The sequence below is a fragment of the Otolemur garnettii genome, unplaced genomic scaffold (assembly GCF_000181295.1).
Source record: "Otolemur garnettii isolate 467f Iridium unplaced genomic scaffold, OtoGar3 scaffold00019, whole genome shotgun sequence".
NCBI lineage: Eukaryota > Metazoa > Chordata > Mammalia > Primates > Galagidae > Otolemur > Otolemur garnettii.
In genome coordinates this window covers 23,968,453-23,986,925 of record NW_003852414.1, presented here as the reverse complement: position 1 = coordinate 23,986,925, position 18,473 = coordinate 23,968,453, and the positions used below count along the sequence as shown (strand labels likewise).

Sequence of the window (18,473 nt, the reverse complement as noted above, 5' to 3'; positions counted from 1 at the left end):
ATGGATTTGTAAATCTCAGGTTATAAGCTATGTTTATTGTGAAGAATTCCCATGAAAACCTACGTGGAGATGTCTTCTAGCCATTCGCACCTCCACAGATACAACAGAATAAAATGGCCAAGTGGTCACTAGTCTGTGGCTGAACAGGATCCACCGCCCCGCGTACCAGGCAACGGACAGGCTGTCTCAGTCCTGAGAAGTCTGTTTTCCATTCGCGCCTCCATTCATGGAGCATTTCAGGGCTCAGGAGTTGGTGCCTAAGTGAAGAGCTGTCATTTAGAGCAGTGTTAAGTTTTCAAACCTTTCCCAGTCTGGAGAATCACCTTTCAAGTAAATAACTACGGTTAGTAACGACCTAACTTCAAGGGTGTCTGTGAAACGTGGCAGGAGGCAAAAACACAGGGCATCCTCCTTAGTGAAGTGGAGTTGGTTTCTGCTACAGGTAACACATCAGCTGAACAGCAAACGGGTCTCTATGTTGTTGAGTGTTTCTTCTCTTTTCCAAGTTGAAAAAGGAATCCTAGGAGTGTTGCTTAGACTGGGTCCCAAAGAGAAGGCAAATCCCTTCGCGTCTCTGGAGGAGTCAGGAAATCAGCCTCTCCATCCCCGGGTTAATGAAGGAAAAGTTCCTGAACATGTTCTGGTCCATACTGTTGATCAGCGCGCGGTCGGCGAAGGACAGACGTGGCTTCTCATTTAAGAACTCCTTGTCGAAGTTGCTGCAGTCATACGCTGATTTCTTGGTCACGGTTTAAGGGGGGGAGAGAAGAAGAGAGAAGAAAATGAGCAACTACATTAATTATCTTAACTTTTGTTATCTAGACTACAACCCACGGATGACAAAGTTGGCGTCTGCAGATAAACTAAGCTGGGGGGGGGTACATTGATACGATGCGTATGCTTTTTACTGAAAATATCTATGATTCCGAGTCATCGGCGTCGTAACAGAATCATTAAACTCATATAAAGAAAATCCATTGTATACATTCAAATAGGATCCACTGTTTCTAGTAATAGTGTACATGAGGCAGGATTGGAAAGCTGAGTGGTCAGCCCAAACCCAGCCCCTGTCCTGTTAGTCTGTGGGCAGAAGGTGGAGTACGGAAAGTGGGAGGGGAAGAGGGAGGAGTGAAGGGATTCTGCGGGTTGTATATTCCTGTTTTTTTTTTTTTTTTTTAATCAGCATTCTTTGTAATCGTTGGGTCCCTGATCCGTGTTAATCTTATCATTAAATATCTTGAATGGTCTTCACAGAAAGCACAAACCGAGATCAACTCCTTCCTGACCACTGGTCCATTGTTTCTCAGGACAAGAAATAACACCAAAAAAGAGACAGTGAGAGCCCCGGTCTCCTTCACAGGTACTGTTCAGTTAGGCCCGTCACTCAGCTCTCTAAGCTTGAGGACACCGCTACCAGCAGGAAGTCCCGTGAACAGGGAGAAGCAAGACTGGGGGTCAGGCCCTTCCTACCTTCAGAGGGGCCCCGGGGGAGGTGCGTGGCCTGTGGCCGTGCAGAACACAGTTCAGCAAGCTCGCTCCCTCTCAGCAGAGCTAGAACTTGACTTACAGGGTACGCTTAAAAGTTCTGATTTTGATTTGGAAAATAGCAAGTCAATTTTAATCTGCCATGCAAGGTGAGACATGATTGTTCTGATAGCTAAGGCCAGGTAAAACTCCACATTATTGCAAACAAATGCTGAATCCACGTGCTAGATACGGGAATGGTACAAATGGCTGGAGTGTGAGAGGCTAGTCCACTGAACCTTCAGAATGTCCCCAGAGCTTGGGACAAACGTTGAGAACACCTATCCTAATTCTACCGTGTTTCCCTGAAAATAAGACACTGTCTTATATTTATTTTTTCTCAAGAAGACACACTAGGGCTTATTTTCAGGGGATGTCTTCCTCTCCGCACCCATGCTCCATCTCCACTATGCAGATGTGCTGCATAGCCACGCCCATCGCTAGGTCTTATTATCGGGGTAGGGCTTATATTTAACTAGAAATCCTGCTAGGGCTTATTTTTTGGGTAGGTCTTATTTTTGGGGAAACACAGTAGGAAGAAGGGGCATTTATTTGCTTCTTCTGGCCACCTGCTATCACGACTAACAACTGTGGCCATCTCCTGGGGTGAACGCTGGGCTGTGAACCCCACAAGCCCGTGTGCAAAGACACGGCAGGGACAGTCCCTTTCCATCACATCCTGCAATCACGAGGAATGGTTACAGCTGGCAAACCCACCATTTTGCTTTGACCTTTTACAAACTGTTATTTATTTAAGAAAATGATGGCACACTATGCATACTGTAAAATTGATCATCTGCACAGGTTCTCAGTGCACAGTTCTGTGGCATTAAGGACACTCAGGTTGCTGTACGGCCGTCCCCACCGTCCAGCTCCAGCACGTTTTCATCCCAACCCGGCTTTACTTTCCTCTTTATCGTGGCCCTCCCTGCATGTTCCAGGTTGTTCTGCCTTTCCCGGTGTGGGATTAGTGACTTCTGTTAGCAAGTATCTATGTGAGAATTTAGAGATCTATCTTTTGCTAAGTACCAATGTATTAATTTTTTTCTTAAGCTGAAGACCACCTAACAATTGCTCCTGGGGAATGTAGTCACATGCACGCATTACAGATGACAACAAACTGTAATAAATATTGTTAAAAATGGCTCCAGATTCCTGAGATAGGGAGCAGGGCTTATGCACAACGTTGGATCACCCAGGCTGTAGCCCCTGTGGGGTGTGTGTGGCAGGTGCAAAGCCTCGTCTCGTACCGACTCGGGGCAGTTGCACGCAGCCGCCTTCATGCAGGTGTAACTTGAACGCAGAGGTTACATTTTGCAAGCAAGAGTAACCTCTTCACCTTACCATCCCCAACTAGCCCAGGAGCCTGGATGAAGGCAGCGCATTCTTCCCGGAGGGCGGGGCAGGGAGCAGGAGGGAGGTCGCTGGGGCAGGCAGAGCCCTAGTGGAGTGAGCAGGCTGAACCCAGCAGCCCCACGGCGCGCCCTTACCACTTTAGGCCGGAAAGGTGGGTCGATCTCCTTCCGCTCAAGTTCATCCCAGTTGATCTCCCGAAACAAAGGGTGCTGGCGGATGTCTCCCCTCACGCCCAGCCTCTTCTCAGGTTCTCGCACGAAGAGCTGGAGGGGAGAGGAGAGAAGCCCTTTACTTCTCGGGATGAGGGACGAGCCAGCTGCCTGCTCAGCCAGCTGGCTTCAGAAAGACTGACCCAAGTCGCCTGGTCCCGATGCTCTCCCCCAAGGAGCCTTTCTGAATGTTCTGGAGTCCGGGCTTTGGCCCCCTGGCCTTTTGCCTTTGGTGGGCTTTCTTCTGAGTCTTATGGACCTGGCTTGAAATCACCTTTGCCAGAAGTTTAGGACCCCAGCAAGGGGCAGACCCCTGAGCCAGTTTCCTCCCTGGACAGAGAGCCAAGAGCCAAGATGGATGAAATGGCAATACATACCCTCATGCACACACAGGTGTGGACAGGCACACATGTACACGAACACACCCACACACAGGCACACAGACAGGCACACACACACACACATATGAACGCATGCACACACGTGAACACAGGCACACACGTGAACACATGCACACTCAGGCACACACACATGAACACAGGTGCACACACACATGCATGCACATGCGCACACACAGTCACTCTAACTCCTGGTCTGTAAAACCCAATGGCATCGAGTAAGTAGTCAATTTATTTGCCATTTGATGGGCGATCCACCAATTGAGTCTAAGTTTTTACAAAGCTGCCTTCTTAGGATTCCCGCTTGGTGAGGAATTAGGTATAATACAAACTAGTCCCCGACAGTCGGCTCGGCCTTGACGAGGCATCTGAGTAGAGGACATGAGTCCTGCCTCTGCAAACCTGCTGGGTGGTAACGGTAATTCGATGTCTTATCCTCTCTGAGGGGTCCACCAGGGAACCTTCCCCTATGTCTTCCTCTCCCCTTACTGTCCTCTCAGAGGTCAAAGTGAACACGTGCCAGACAGGAAAGAAACTTGGCAACCTTTCCAGCTTCCACAAACCTGCCAAGGGCATGAAGGGCCAGAAGCATCTGAACATTAATTAGGGAAGTTGCGGGTCCCCTGGGTGTCTGGAGGGGTCACCCACTGTCCTGACATCAGCCAGATGTTTGTGAAGCAACCACGAGTGACAGGGTGTTTCAAGGAGGCGATGGATCTTTACAACAGGAAACACAGCAAAATGCAGCCATCGTCCAGGGGCTCTGCCAGGGCCTCACTGCCTTTGGCAGCTAAACTGCGAGGGTCTCATGGTTTACTGTTTACAGAAGTGTCCAGTCTGGGTGTTCTGGACACGCTTCACTTGGGCTGCTTTACCACGCTGAAGCTGTCAAAGGCTCGACTCTACTAAACAAATGTAGCACAGGTGAAACTGTAGCACGGTAGAGATTTTGTTTTTCATTTTTAAAAAGGAATCTCTTCTAAAATTCCTAGGGAAATTTTCATGCAACCAGCCAGTACCTCTGACTGGCGTACCCTTGGCACAGCCATGGGGGCCACTGAGGACTCTGTGAAAAGCTGGTTCCAAAGCACTAGCTAGGAAACTGCTGTCCAGTGGAAATCACAGGAGACAGTTGTCCAGGAGATTTCCAGGTTGTCCCTGTGTTACAAACAAGACAGATTCTCTAGGTTTGTTCTTAAGTAGGATTTGTATGTAAGTTGGAATAGGTACATAGACCTATCACATGTAATAGTTCCGGTTTGTGTGAGGTGATGGTGTATTGATCAGTTTGATTTAAACATTCCGCATTGTATAACCTTCTTTAAGAACCTTTTGGTGAACCGAGGTTGGAATGAAGGTGTAAATGTCTCAGGAGGAGTCTGCAAACCAGTTCCTGCTGTTCTAATGAAATTCAGTCACAAGTAACTGCCTTGGGCCAAGTACAAATCATGCCAGGTTTTCCATGATTTGCCAGATTTTCGGTGACCATGTGGCATTTGTATTGAGGGGATCACCACGTAGAACCTTCTGAACTTGGCATATGTACCCGTGAAATTTTAAAAATATATTAAAAAAATGTATAATGAGATTATGATTTCCAGCGTGGAGGTTCAATACCAGTTTTGTGCAGATTAGTAAAGTATAACATTCTCTGCTCTGCAGCCACTCAGCCCACAGAGGTCCGGAAGATGACCAGTGGCCTCATGAGGGGGCCAGGCTAGCGGCTTCACGGCAGGAAAGCTGCAGAGAGGAAGTAGGATTCGTGAGGAGAGACTCGCTCTGTCCGTAAACGCCGTCAGCAGGGTGGTTTACATTTATAGGAAGCAAATGGCTAGGATGCGAGGAAGTTTGTTTAAACTTATTGGACAGTCTGGGCAAAATAACAGTTCCGGACGGTGGGGGAGGACTGCAGTGTCTGCTGACAGATCGTACCTGGAACCTCCCTTCCCCTGCAGCCCTCTGCAGACTCGTCTTTCTATAAAAGGGAGGAGTATTTCTGGTCAAGGTTATTAGTTTCCATTACTTTCAAACAAGCAGACAGCACATCCTGGATGAATCAATGAGGACGACAAGGGTGTTCCAGCTGTTACCCTTGAGGGAGCCCAGCATCTCCCAACGTGCAGTTGTTCAGTGCGCTACATGAATCCATGTCCAGGGAGGGTCAGCTGCAGAGTCTGGAGCTGATGCTGTAACAGAGCCACTAAAGGCTGCTGTGTCTGACTGTTCCAGAGGACCTATGACATCTGGGTTCCATGACATTATATCAAACTCCCTGGAGAAAATTCCTGGAAAACAGCCTTACCTTTAATTTTTAGAGAAAATGGGGCTGTGGGCACTGATGGATCAAAGCAAACGAGGAATAAAGATAAAACCTGGAAGCCAGTCTTATGGGCAGCAAAATGCATGATGGGGACAAATTTTTATCAGCCCACCTGTAAGAGTACGTGCAAGAGAAATGGCATAGCGTATCTGTGAGCCATGTAGGAGGAGAAACCCAAACTCTTCTGGGTGAATTTAAAAGCCGCCTCCGTTTACTTCTTTGTCCTTAACTGCCCTGGTTTCTGCACCTCTCGACTTGGACTCATTTTCTGCTCTTGAAGCAAATCTTCCTCCTGCCGCAAAAACTCTTATTTTTGGTATTTGCCTGTCTCTTAGCTTAGATTTAGTTTTGGTTCAAAAATATTTAAAATAATTATAGATTCCCAGGACAGTACAGACCCGAGAGCTCCTCACTGCTGTCCCCTATGGATCTGGCCCACGTCACAGCACTTCCCACACCGGCACTGGTGTGATGGGAGCTGCTTGTGCCATTTTATCCCACGTGCAGATCTGGGCAATCCCAGGACAAGTCAGATTCGAGCTGATCCATCACCACAAAGATCTGTCTTGTGCCGCCTACTCTCCTGTTCCCGACGCCTCACCCCCGGCAACACCAATCTGATTCCCATCTCTGCAGCTTTGTCCTTTTACTGATGTTAAGTAAATGGACTCAGGGAGCATGACCTTTTGAGATTGGTGCTTTGCACTCAGCATTATGGCTTCCAGATTGCTCCAGACCCAACTTCTGGGTCCTTGCAGCCAGGTATGATTCCATGCACATAGCTGATTGCTCTGTGTACCAACATCTGGGTCCTTGCAGCCAGGTATGATTCCATGCACATAGCTGATTGCTCTGTGTATCAACTTCTGGGTCCTTGCAGCCAAGTATGATTCCATGCACATAGCTGATTGCTCTGTGTACCAACTTCTGGGTCCTTGCAGCCAGGTATGATTCCATGCACATAGCTGATTGCTCTGTGTATCGACATCTGGGTCCTTGCAGCCAGGTATGACTCCACGCACATAGCTGATCAGCGTTTCCCATCTTGCTAGAAGGGTGATCCTTTCCTCCTACCCACCCTTGCTCTCCTTTGAAAGCATCACTCCCAACGTCTCTCCCTGGAGTCATTTCTGGTTAGCTCCATTGGGCCTCTGACACCCCTTGACCCTCAGTCTTTGTCTGAAGCTGTCTGGGATCCCGGGGTTGAGCTAGGTGTGGGAGGTACAGTGTGGGAAGCCTGGTTTTTATGGAGCATCACCAGGTGTTGGGAGATTTCAACTGTAGCTCCAGGGCTTCCATCTGTGACTTGCATGAAGGGAGTCCTAGGACCTCGGGCACCCTCAGCCCTCTAAAGACCAAGCTTTTTCCTCACTTCTTTTTCTAGTAGGTTTTGTTGGCCTAGGTCTCTCGGTGTAGCCCTTATACTATGGACTCAGTTGTGCTCCCTCAAAATTCACAGTATGACTGTAGAGGGAGCTCTTAGGGAGATAAGTAAGTTAAATGAGGTCATAAGGCTGGGGCCCTGATCCAACAGGATTAGAATCCTGATACAAAAGAGAGACCAGAGAGACCAGAGCTCGGTGCTGCTCTCTTTCTCTCTCTCTCCCTCAATCCTTGTCTCTTCCATATCAGAATAGCAAGAAGGTAGCTGCCCACAAGCCAGGAAGAGAGCCCTCACCAGGAACGGACCCTTCTGGACACCTTGATCTTGGACTTCCAGCTTCCAGAGCATAACTGTGAGAAATGAATGTCTTGTTTAACCCACCCAGTCTCTGGGATCCTGTACCAAGCTGAGTAAGGGACTTCCCACTGAGTCCTTCTCAGAGCCAAGCGTAAGATAAATGTAGTGATTGTAATAAAGTTTGAACTTGCCTTTGTGTAGAGCAAACCGTTTACATTTGGATCCCACTAACATATGTTTATGGTTGCCATCATTTTTTATTGGTCAATTTTGAAATTAGGCTTTCATTTAAGATGTGTTTTGCTCGGTCATTAAAAGTGAATTTAATTGGTCGTTGAGGGAGTTTTGTGTTTATTGCTTGTGTGGATCACCGTCAGAAAGTGAGCACTGAATGAAACCAGCTTAGATTTTTAAATACCTCATTTTGTTATGGTTGGGGCTGAGGGCTTAGTCAACACTTCTCAGATTCAAGGTCTTTATTCCCTAGGGAGAGAGCTCTGTACTTGCCTCAAAATTTCTTTTACCCTACACAAGTTGTCACCTTTATTAGAGAGGTGGAAGTGTATTCCTTTCAAATTTAATTCCAAGTAGTTCTTCAAGAGAAAAAAGTAGATGAGGGCAAGAAGATGAGCCTGCTAAGTGCTTTTCTAAGTTTTAACTTAAAACCCACTGATAGCTTCCATTCTGTTCCCATTTTCAGTATAGCAAGATCAAGACTAAAAATTATTTCCTTGAATGATGATTTCTTTAAGCAGCTGACATATGAAATCATAAAGATCAAAACAATGTTTCTTCCCAAATATCTGTATTCACTTCTAGATTTGCTAGACACTTGATCACACTGGTGGGTCTCTTTGCTATAAAAAGTTGCTGGGACAGCTCAGTTAATGTAGTTAATCTTGGTCCTTATTATATGCATATTAAATACATATTTTTATATGTATTTAGCATGTTGTATTGATGTGATCCACTTTCATTTTACACCTGGCTACACTCTGACACTATAGATTGCATTTTGTCTCCCCATAAAGTCCAAGTCTTTCATGATGCTCTCAGAGATTCTTACATCTCTGCACTGGTTTGCCTTGGGAGCTCCTGGCTCTGGGCTAGTGATTTTCAGAGCCCAGCATCCATCTGGAGCACTGCATGCTGGTCTCACTGGATCCTGGGCTGTCATGGATTGGGGTCTGCTTTGATGGTAAATTCTGACTTCTACTTTGATAGTGAATTCTGGAGATTGCTGCTAAGACGGTAATAGCCTGCAGTCTCAGAGTTTGTTAGGGTGAAGAAATTGACAATATGTCCAGTGGACAATGGGCAGGGCATGCAGGGGGAGCATTTTAAGTACAGTGACCTGTGAACAAGGTGGGTATGAACTGTACAGGTCCACTTACATGCAGATTACTTTCAATAAAAGTCACACCGGGTGCACCTGCTCTCCCGCCTCCCCTCCCTCACCTCTCCTATCTCTGCTGCCCCTGAGATAGCAAGACCCACCCCCTTGCTCCTCCTCAGCTTACTCAATGTGAAGACAAGGAGGATGAGGACCATGACGATCCACTTCCATGTAATGAAGAGTAAAGACACGTTCTCTTCCTTATCATTTTCTTAGTAACATTTTTTCTCTAGCTTGCTTTATTGTGAGAATATAATGCATAATACATAGACCATACAAAATATATGTTAATCAGCTGTTTATGTTACCTCAAGGTTTCTAGTCAATAGGTCATTAGTAGTTAAATTTGGGGGGAGTCAAAAGTTTTCTGCAGATTTTTAACTGTGCAGGGGATCAGTGCCCCTAACCCTTGACTTGTTCAAGGGTCAACTATACCGCCTAAGAAGGTCTTCTGGACAGGAAACCAACAGTAGGAAGTGCTGCTGAGTCAGTATGGGTAGAGTACGTAGGCTGGGGAATGGATTGCATAGCCCAAAAGTTTGAGCCAAAAATACCTCCAGGGATAAGTATTTCCAAAGAACTTACTAGAGACCTTTCATTTGATCCCACAAGACCATTACTAGGTATCTACCCCTCCTCAAAAAAATTCTATCACAAGGATATTTGCACTAGAATGTTTATCACAGCTCAATTCAGAATTGCCAGGATGTAGGACCAACCCACGTGCCTGTCAACCCATGGGTGTATGTACACCATAGAATCCTACTTAGCCATAAAAAAGTTGGAGACTTTACATCTTTTGTATTAAGCTGGGTGGAGTTGGAGAACATTTTCCCTAGGACAGTATCACAAGAAGGAAAAATCAAGTATCCAGTGTACTCAATACTAGTATGAAACTGGTAGATGAGAACTACAGGCCCACACTAGAGAAAGACATGATTAAACTCAAGTAGGGGGAGAAGGGAGGAGGGAGTGGGATGGGTGAGTTCTCACCTAATGAGCACAGGGTAAGGGTTTATTGGTGAGCGGCAGAACTACAACTTGGACTCTACTTAACAAATAGAGTATAATCATTTGAACCTTTATATTAATCTGAAATTTAAAAAAAACAAAAAACTTTTCACACTCTTAAAAAATAAACAAACAAGCTACTGGAGTGCCTCACAACAGTCTCAGCTTTAACCTCCCTCCAGGTTGAAAAAGTATGAGGACACCCAGCCTTTCTGCGTGTTTCCCGTCCCCTCTCAGCTTCTACCTTCTGGCATCTAAGGCAGAAACTCAGGAGTTGGAGAGGAAAGCGTGAGGACAAGACCACTCTCCCTTCTCCAAAGGTGAGCGACCAGCACCCAGGAGCCCTGACCGGAGGGAAGGGATCAAGAGTCTTAGTTTAAAGCTGAGATTGTTGTGATGACTAACATCTTGGCCTGAATGGTTTTAATCTCTTGACTGAGCCAGTTCTATGCCTTCAGAGAGACAGTAGTTTTGTCTTTTACCGAAGAGTAAGCAGAAAAGGCAGGTATCCCGTCCACGTTTTCAACCCGGGGCAAGGGAAGATGAAATGACTCAACACTTTTAACACCCACTATGGGAAACAGAAGTTTGAGTTTCAAACCACAAACCATGCTTGTTCGGTGGACCAACCACGCCTCCCAGTGAGGGTACTCAAGAGTCACGGAGCTGGTCCTGGGCTTTTCTTTCCTAAGTGACACACGGCCATGCTTATCTTATGCTTGACGTCTAACGTCTTGACGTCTAATGCTCACCAACAGTACTGGTGCCTTGCTTAGCACAGAGACGGCGCGTATCCCATTTAAACCCGGGGCAAAGTGATCACTGTTCACCAGCCTCAGTCAGAATCTAGACAGGAACGGAATGCCGATCAGAAAACCCAGTACTCATCTCATCTCTTACCTTCACCAAGAGGTCCTTTGCCTCCTTCTCAAGCCACCGAGGGTAAAAGGGACTGTCCATGCGGATGGAGTGGAAGAGCTCCTCTTCGTCCTGGCCGTGGAAGGGCGACTGGCCGATCAGCATCTCATAGAGGAGCACCCCGAAGGACCACCAGTCCACAGAGTGGTTGTACTTCTGACCCAGCAAGATCTGAGAACCAAAAGGCCGAGACATGAGGGGAAGAGAGGAGGTCGTGACAGGCCTCCCCAACTTCTCAAAGCCCTTCTGTGGATATTGTTGGTAATGACACCTGTGGTTTCCACAAAGCTCACACTGAAAACTGGGTCTCCTGACCAGCTGAGGACTGGATAGAAATGACTATCCAGTGCCAAGGTTTTCGAGTTTGCGTGTTGAGCAAACATTTTTGATTTTCCATTTGCTCTTCTGGCTTTTAGCAAAACCAACTGAACTGTGCTGTGATTATATTCCTTTTTAGGTGTGTTAGGTAACTAACACCTAGACCACACGAGTTGACAATAATGCACGTGATTCATGTATAAATAAACACATATCGTGGAGGTGCTTTTTTAACTAATCAAAAAATTTGAGAATATGTAATGAGGATGTGAGATGATGAGTGGAGAGGTAGCAAAGCCAGGTAGAGGGATGTCACTGAGATCCAGGGCCAGAGATGCTGGTGTCCCAGATTGGAGTGGCAGCTGTGAAGGTGGGGGTGACTGGAGCGTCTTTGATGAGTAAATCAGAGCCTCAAGTTTTTTTTTTTTTTTGGAGACAGATTCTCCCTTTGTCACCCTTGGTAGAGAGCCGTGGCGTCAGCTCACCAGCAAGCTCAAACTCTTGGGCTCGAGTGATTCTCTTGCCTCAGCCTCCGGAGTAGCTGGGACTACAGGCGTCTGCCACCACCCCCACTATTTTTAGAGATGGGGTCTCGCTCTTGCTTGAACTCCTGAACTCCGGCAATCCACCTGCCTTGGCTTCCCAGAGAGTTGGGATTACAGGTGTGAGCCACCCTGCCTGGCCCCAGACCCTTATTTCTGAGCTTAGAGAAGGAATCAAGGGAGGGTGTTAATTCAGTCCTAGGGTTGGGAGGGAATGAACAGGACAGTTCCAGTTTCAGACGGTCCGTGTTTGGCTGGATGTGAGGGGTAAGAAAGAAGGAGAAAACTTGGATGACTCCTAGTTTTCAATCAAGGTGACTAAGCAGATGACATATAATTTCTGAAAAAAAAAAAAAAGGAAAAAAGGAAAAAAGGAAGCGGGCTGGGGGAACAAGTTCAATAGGGAGTGAGCGTGGGTTGGTCCTTTCTGGAGACGCCTGGGCACTTCGAGTGGGACAGCGGATGGTGGAATAAGAATTCCAGCCATGCGTGTTGGTTCTGGAGCTAAAACCACAGCTATAGATAAAGCTGCTTGTGGAGAATGAGCAGGATGAGGACGGGAGCAGGGGACCAAGCGTGAGGTCACCTGCAGACAGGCATGCATGGAGATGGGAGGAAGGGGCGAGGCTCTGAAGAGAGAAGCAAGTCCTGGGAGGAAGATTCCAGAAGGTGCAGAAGGAAATAGAATCAGAAAGGAAGGTTTGCAGGGAAAGGACGAGGCATAAAGCACATGTTGCTGGAGTGGATAAGGGTAAAGCCAACACACTGAGACCTCCGCAGGTGGAAAGGGGAGGATGGAGGGAGCTCGTGTGAGGCGGCGGGGACGGAGGCGCCTCCGCCATCTCCTGTCTTTGCTCCTCACAGGAGGTGGTTTTCAGAGCCTTCCACATTTGGGCTGCTGCCCTCCAAATATCTTGCATTTGGCAGTTTTCTTCTTGAAATGTGGTGCTCAGAACAGAACCAACATCCTCCGGGTATTTTAGAAGTATTAGGAAGGGGAACTCAGAGCTTGAACTGAGTCCGTCCTCAGAGGCGTCCTTCCCTCCTGCCTTAATTAGCTCTGGCCTCACTTCACCTGGAAATGGTTTAGTGCGTCAATATCTGTGCTGGTGCCAACCGGCATGAAGCAGAGATTTCTAATATCAGAGTTATTAAATCGATGAACCAGGCTCTGTGGGCTCAATGATGCTTTGCAAGCTGAAAGCCCCAGTTTCTCACGGAAGATGGGCCAACCCTGCTTTTAAACAAGGTTAAATTAAAATTAAACACCACACGACCACAGAGAAAAGCCACAGGGTTCTTAGATGTGGGCTGCCGTAATTACTCTGGCAATGACAGGGATTTGCTGCTAAAGTTATTTAACCCAGGAAATCAGAGGTCAGTTACTGTCTTAATCAAACAGCCATCAGGAATTCACGCATTTAGTAACTAATTCATCCATTCATATTTCTACAAGGCATTTACCATCACCCTGCTCTAGGTCATTAGATATACAAAAGTGAACAATAAGGTCACTCAAATCTGCCCCTGTGAGACAATGGCATAAACCCCCCTGCCCCTTGGACTGATGTCAACTTTCCTGGCTCTGCTGTGGTGCCACAGCTATGCGACATGTCACCACTGGGGGGAGCTGGGAGCAGGGTAGATAAGGATAAGTTTCTATACTGGTTTTGATCCTTCCTGTGAATGTGTAATTATTTCTAAATAAAAAGGTTTTTTAAAAAAGAACAAGAAACAGTCTTTGACTTGAGAAGAAATGTGGGAAGAGCCCAAAGCAGCCAGGACAGCTCTGCTGTGGGAAGGACCACGTGGTGGGGGGTCTCCGATCTCCCTGGATGGGCAGTGGGGGAGATGGGTGGGTGTGGTCAGACTGACCATGCCTTCTTCACCAACGCCGTGGGTGCTCAGAAGGAGGTAGTGATGTTTTATTATTATTTTGGGGGGGAGGTTGGGGTGGGTGAGTTTAAGTTTCCCAGGCTCACAATGCCATTAGGACCCCAGTGAGGGGGAAACGGGGCTGGTGTGACTGTGGCAGCCTCTCCGTGCTCACATGGGGCAGCCTGGAAGCTGTGCTCAGGCCTCCTGAGCCCACAGACACAGCACTCGGTGTCGGTGGGGATTCACTTCTACCTGGCTCCTTACTGGCTGCTGCTCCTGGGAGAGCTGAGCTCAGTGAGTATATTTTAAGGCTGCGGGTGGGTCACAGCCATGAGCAGAGGGGCAGGTCAACCTCTCTGGGCTTTGGATAGATGTGGCACTTAATGACAGGAGCAGCCCCCATACAAAGCAGCAACCAGTGACTGGTGCGGCGGCATTGAGGAAAAAAACAAGTGCAAATCTTGGACCCCAAACCCTTCTGGTTCTGAGGGGGAGAACCACAGCACAGGGCTGTGGGGACCTCGGGGAGGCACGTCCCTACCTCGGGGGCGATGTAGTCGGGCGTCCCGCAGAAGGTGTTTGTCCTGGCGTCGCCCAGGATGTTCTCCTTGCACATCCCGAAGTCCGCTATTTTGATGTGCCCGTCTTTGTCTAAGAGGATATTATCCAGCTTCAGGTCCCTGCAAAACAAAGCAAGGCAAAATCTCAGGGCAGCGAATACAATTTGGAGGCCACACCAGCCTAAAGCGAGGCAGAGGGTGAGAGAAGAGCCACCACCGGGGTTTCTGATGGGGCCACCTGGTGGGTTCCAGGTTTTTAACAAAGTTCAGCATTTGCTTAAGCTTTTGTTCAAGTGGTTTTATGTCACTGGTCATGGATACTCAACTGCTTCTAAGGTTCCCCAGGCTGTTTTTTCTGCCTCCCTTGTTAGACTAGAAGCTTTGTGAGGGTGGATGCTGCTTGTTGGCTGCACTGTGGCCACTCAGATAACACTGCAGCGTCCATGGAGCACTTGGTCACTGTTTGTCATGTGAGTTCACTCCCAGCCAGTGATTATCAGGCCCAACCAATTCCAGAGTCACCAGCCCCTTGTACTGTTTTCTCCACCTTCTGTGAGAGCAAGTCGTGTAGAGGAACGGGGCGTGGGCTGGGTCGTGACTACTTGTGAGCGTCCCCAGAGAGTTTTCCATCTGGCACGTGGCAATCTCTGTTAGCCACACATCCCCGACAGCTCCTGTCCACGTGGGAAGCCTGGGGCGTGTCTCACACTCCTGTCAGTTCTGGTCTCCTCTCATCCCCACTCCAACACTGCCACACGTCCATCATCGGGCTGGGGATGTCCAGCTCGTCTATGCCTTCTCATTAGAGCCAGCTGGCGGTCGTCCGTGCCCTCAGCTCTCATTAGAACTAGATGCACAGTTTCATTGCAACTCCCAAATCAAATTCCGCTGTGTCCGATTATAGGTTATATTTAGCTCCTTAGGCTGAAACTTGAGGTCTGCCATCTAGCTGTCATGCTGCGCCCTATTGGTATCATTTGGGGTTTCTGCTACGTGAAACACCTCCATGTCACTTACAGCCTTTACATAGGTTTCCAGAAATTTGCCTGAAGGGGGGCACTGGGTCTTCTCTCGGGGGTGGGACATGGAGGGTTCTGACAGATGACAGGAACAGTGACGTAATACCCATCATTCCCCTGGGTTTTCTTGCTCGAACGTGCATTTTTATGGTTTGATTCTCACAACAGCCCTTTCGATCTGAAATTGTGATTATTTTTGCTCTTACTTTTTCTGATGGAAAGACAAAGTTTCTTGGAGGTGACCTGATCTATCCAGCCCACACTACCAGCCGCTGGCTGGGATGCACAGCCCGTCTTCACCCTGCTCTGTCCCTTCATGCCGGCTTCACCAGGCCTTTCTCATCAACCGGTCTTGCTAGATACACAAAGGGCATTTTAAATGATTTGAAAACTAGATGTTCTCTGGGCCTCAGGCTAGGAATAGTAAGCTTTGTGTCAGATTTTACCCCACTCTCTATGCAGGGCAGATGTGTTTGGGGTTGTGAGAAAGGAGGTCACTGAAGCTTCAAGAGATCTAAGTCTGATCTGTGCAAACCAGACCTCCAGGGGTGAGGAACAAGGACAGGGGAGGAGCAGTGAGGCTCCCTGAGGCTGCAGAACCCGAAGAGCCAGGAGGTTCTGAGGCACGTCATGCACACACCCCACAGGACGTCAGGACTCAGAGAAGACTTCAGAGCCCACGGCCCCCAGCTGGTCCCTGCGAGCATTTGTCAGCTCAAGGAGCAGCCTCAAGGCATCAAGTACGGCAGGAAGTTTAGTGGGAGCCATTGATGCAGTCGTGTGGTCAACACGAGTGAAGCTCTTCTGCCCAGAAGAGGTGGAGTGGAAGGACACTGGCTTCAGATTCCCAGGGTCACAGCTGCGAACTCCACCATGAGTCTCATTCTCTCAGCCTCCACTGGCTCCTCCAAAAAACAGAGGTGGTGATGCCTGCCTTGCTGGCCTCACAGGGTCCTGGGACCTGGTGTGAGGTTAATCCATGTGAAGCCATTGGAAGTGGCTTCAAATATATGTGTCAGGCCCAGTTTTATCCATAAAATATGATTTCAGGATCATTCAGTTCTGATAGTCTGAGACTTGAGATTCTAGACTCTTCTCTTTCCATGTCTGCACATTTTCCAGCTTCTTATTTTTACTTGGAACCCAACTGAGGACTGTGACATCTTGTAACAAGATGCCACTGCTCTTACGGTCCCTCAGCAGACAGTGCACATGACAATGATGCCACCTGCGCCTCTGTGACGCCACTCACTGCCCAACCGCTGCCCTTGCTGCTGAAGTTCCCTGGCTGTACCTCTTCTGGGGTCACTTCTCCCACCTGCAGACCCTCTCCCCATTTAAAATCTCCCCTTCTGAGAGGAAGCTTTGGTTGGTGTCCCACCTCCGGTAGATCTGATGATATCTTTATTTATTTATTTATTTATTTTTGCAGTTTTTGGCTGGAGCTGGGTTTGAACCCACCACCTCTGGCATATGGGGCTGGCGCCCTACTCCTATGAGCCACAGGCGCCACCCTGATATCTTTATTTTTTTCCCTTTAACACTTGGACTTTTAATTGGAATCATATGCACTGAGAGGCTTTTTACTGATACACTGCTTGTATCTTTGCAAATACTTATATTCTACCTCCAAAAAACCCAGAAAGTGACTTCATTGGGCGTCTTGGAGTTGGGGCTTCTATGGCTCTAATACCCACCATATGCTGACAGGGGGCTGTGCGTTTAGTGTACACACAGTCTGGGATGCTGGTTGTGGTGGGATGAACAGTGCTCCCCAAAAGATGCTACATGTCCCCTCCCCCAGAACCTTGTGGTCATGATGGTATTTGGAAATAAGGTCTTTGCAGATGTAACAAGTTCAGGATCTCAAGAGGACAGCGCCCAGGATTATTCACTGGGTGTTAGGTATATAAGAGACTCAGGCAGAGGGGAGGGCATATGAAGAAGGAGGCAGCGAGGGGAGTGAGGCAGCTGCAGCCCCAAGTGGAGGAGAGGCAGGGAGGACGCTTCTCTCGAGCCTCAGGGGAGCACAGCCCTGCCACCACCTTGAGTTCAGACTCCTGGCTTCCAGAACTGTGAGAGAATAGATTTCTGCTCTTTAAGCCTCTGAGTTTGTGGTAATTTCTTATGGAAGTCTCTCAAAACTAACATACCAGTATTGTGACACAACAACACACCATAAAATTAAAATGAATGATCAAAAGAAGGAAATAAATAGCATCCCTTTGTTAATTCAGTTGCCAAATTAAAAGTTCAGGTCAGTCAAATCATGCACGAGCAGGAGGATAATTTCTTATGTGAATTTCTACGTCAGCATGCTTGTCTGATGATCCCCCTCAACTTTAATTAGCATTTGATGATGCCTTTTAATGGCCTTCTACAATCTCATGAGCACACAAAATCAACCTGATTTTCTTTTTCATTGGTGCACAAGATGCCCTTGAGAACATGACTTCCATCCACAGACAGAGTAAGAGCTCTAAAATGGGTACAATTTGTTTGTGGTATTAAAGCTACTTACAAATCTTTATTGGTCTTCTTTTGGCTGAATGTCAATAAGTCACAAGGTGATGTGATAGACAAAAGCATTGTGAAATGGAGAGACAGACGGCACCCAGGCACGTGAATTTGGGTTTTAGCTCTAAGGTGTTTGTCTCTGTCTCTTGCTGAGCTTTCTATTTTTTTCCTGGCCTCCCACCTATCTATCCATCTATCCACTTATCTAGCTATTATCCATCCATCCATCATCCATTTATTCATCATCATCTACCCATCTGCCTGTCATCTATCTGTCCATCCATCCATCTGCTCATCCATACATCATCCATCTATCCACCATCCATCCATTCATCCATCTATCCATCCGTCATCCATCATCCATCCACTCATCCATTCATTCAACCCATCTGTTCACCCATCCATCCATTCATCCATCTATCCACCATCTATCTATCCATCCATCCATCATCCATCCACTCATCCATTCATTAATAACCCATCTGTTCACCCATCCATCTGTCTGTCCATCCATCTATCCATTCATCCCATCCATCTGCCATCTATCCATCATCCATCTATCCACCACCCATCCATCCATCCATCCATCATCCATCCATCCATCCATCCATCATCCATCCATCCATCCATCCATTATCCATCCATCATCCATCCATCCATCCATCATCCATCCATCCATCCATCCATCCATCATCCATCCATCCATCTATCCACCATCCATCCATCATCCATCCATCCATCCATCCATCATCCATCCATCCATCCATCATCCATCCATCCATCCATCCATCATCCATCTATCCACCATCCATCCATCATCCATCCA

At 47.6% G+C, this 18,473-nt stretch overlaps 1 protein-coding gene across 2 annotated transcripts in view; it reads right to left on the bottom strand.

The window, feature by feature from the left end:
• Positions 1-497: 497 nt before the first annotated feature.
• The window catches only part of PRKCQ (protein kinase C theta), a 51,213-nt gene continuing 33,237 nt past the window's right edge, over positions 498-18,473 (bottom strand). For both annotated transcript variants that reach the window (XM_012803290.2, XM_003786829.3), the window contains 4 exons: positions 14,093-14,231; positions 10,796-10,984; positions 3,015-3,143; positions 498-739 (listed from right to left, as the gene is read on the bottom strand). In XM_012803290.2, coding sequence (XP_012658744.1) covers positions 584-739; positions 3,015-3,143; positions 10,796-10,984; positions 14,093-14,231 — 613 coding nt within the window. In that variant the 3' untranslated portion in view covers positions 498-583. The remainder of the gene's footprint in view (positions 740-3,014; positions 3,144-10,795; positions 10,985-14,092; positions 14,232-18,473) is intronic.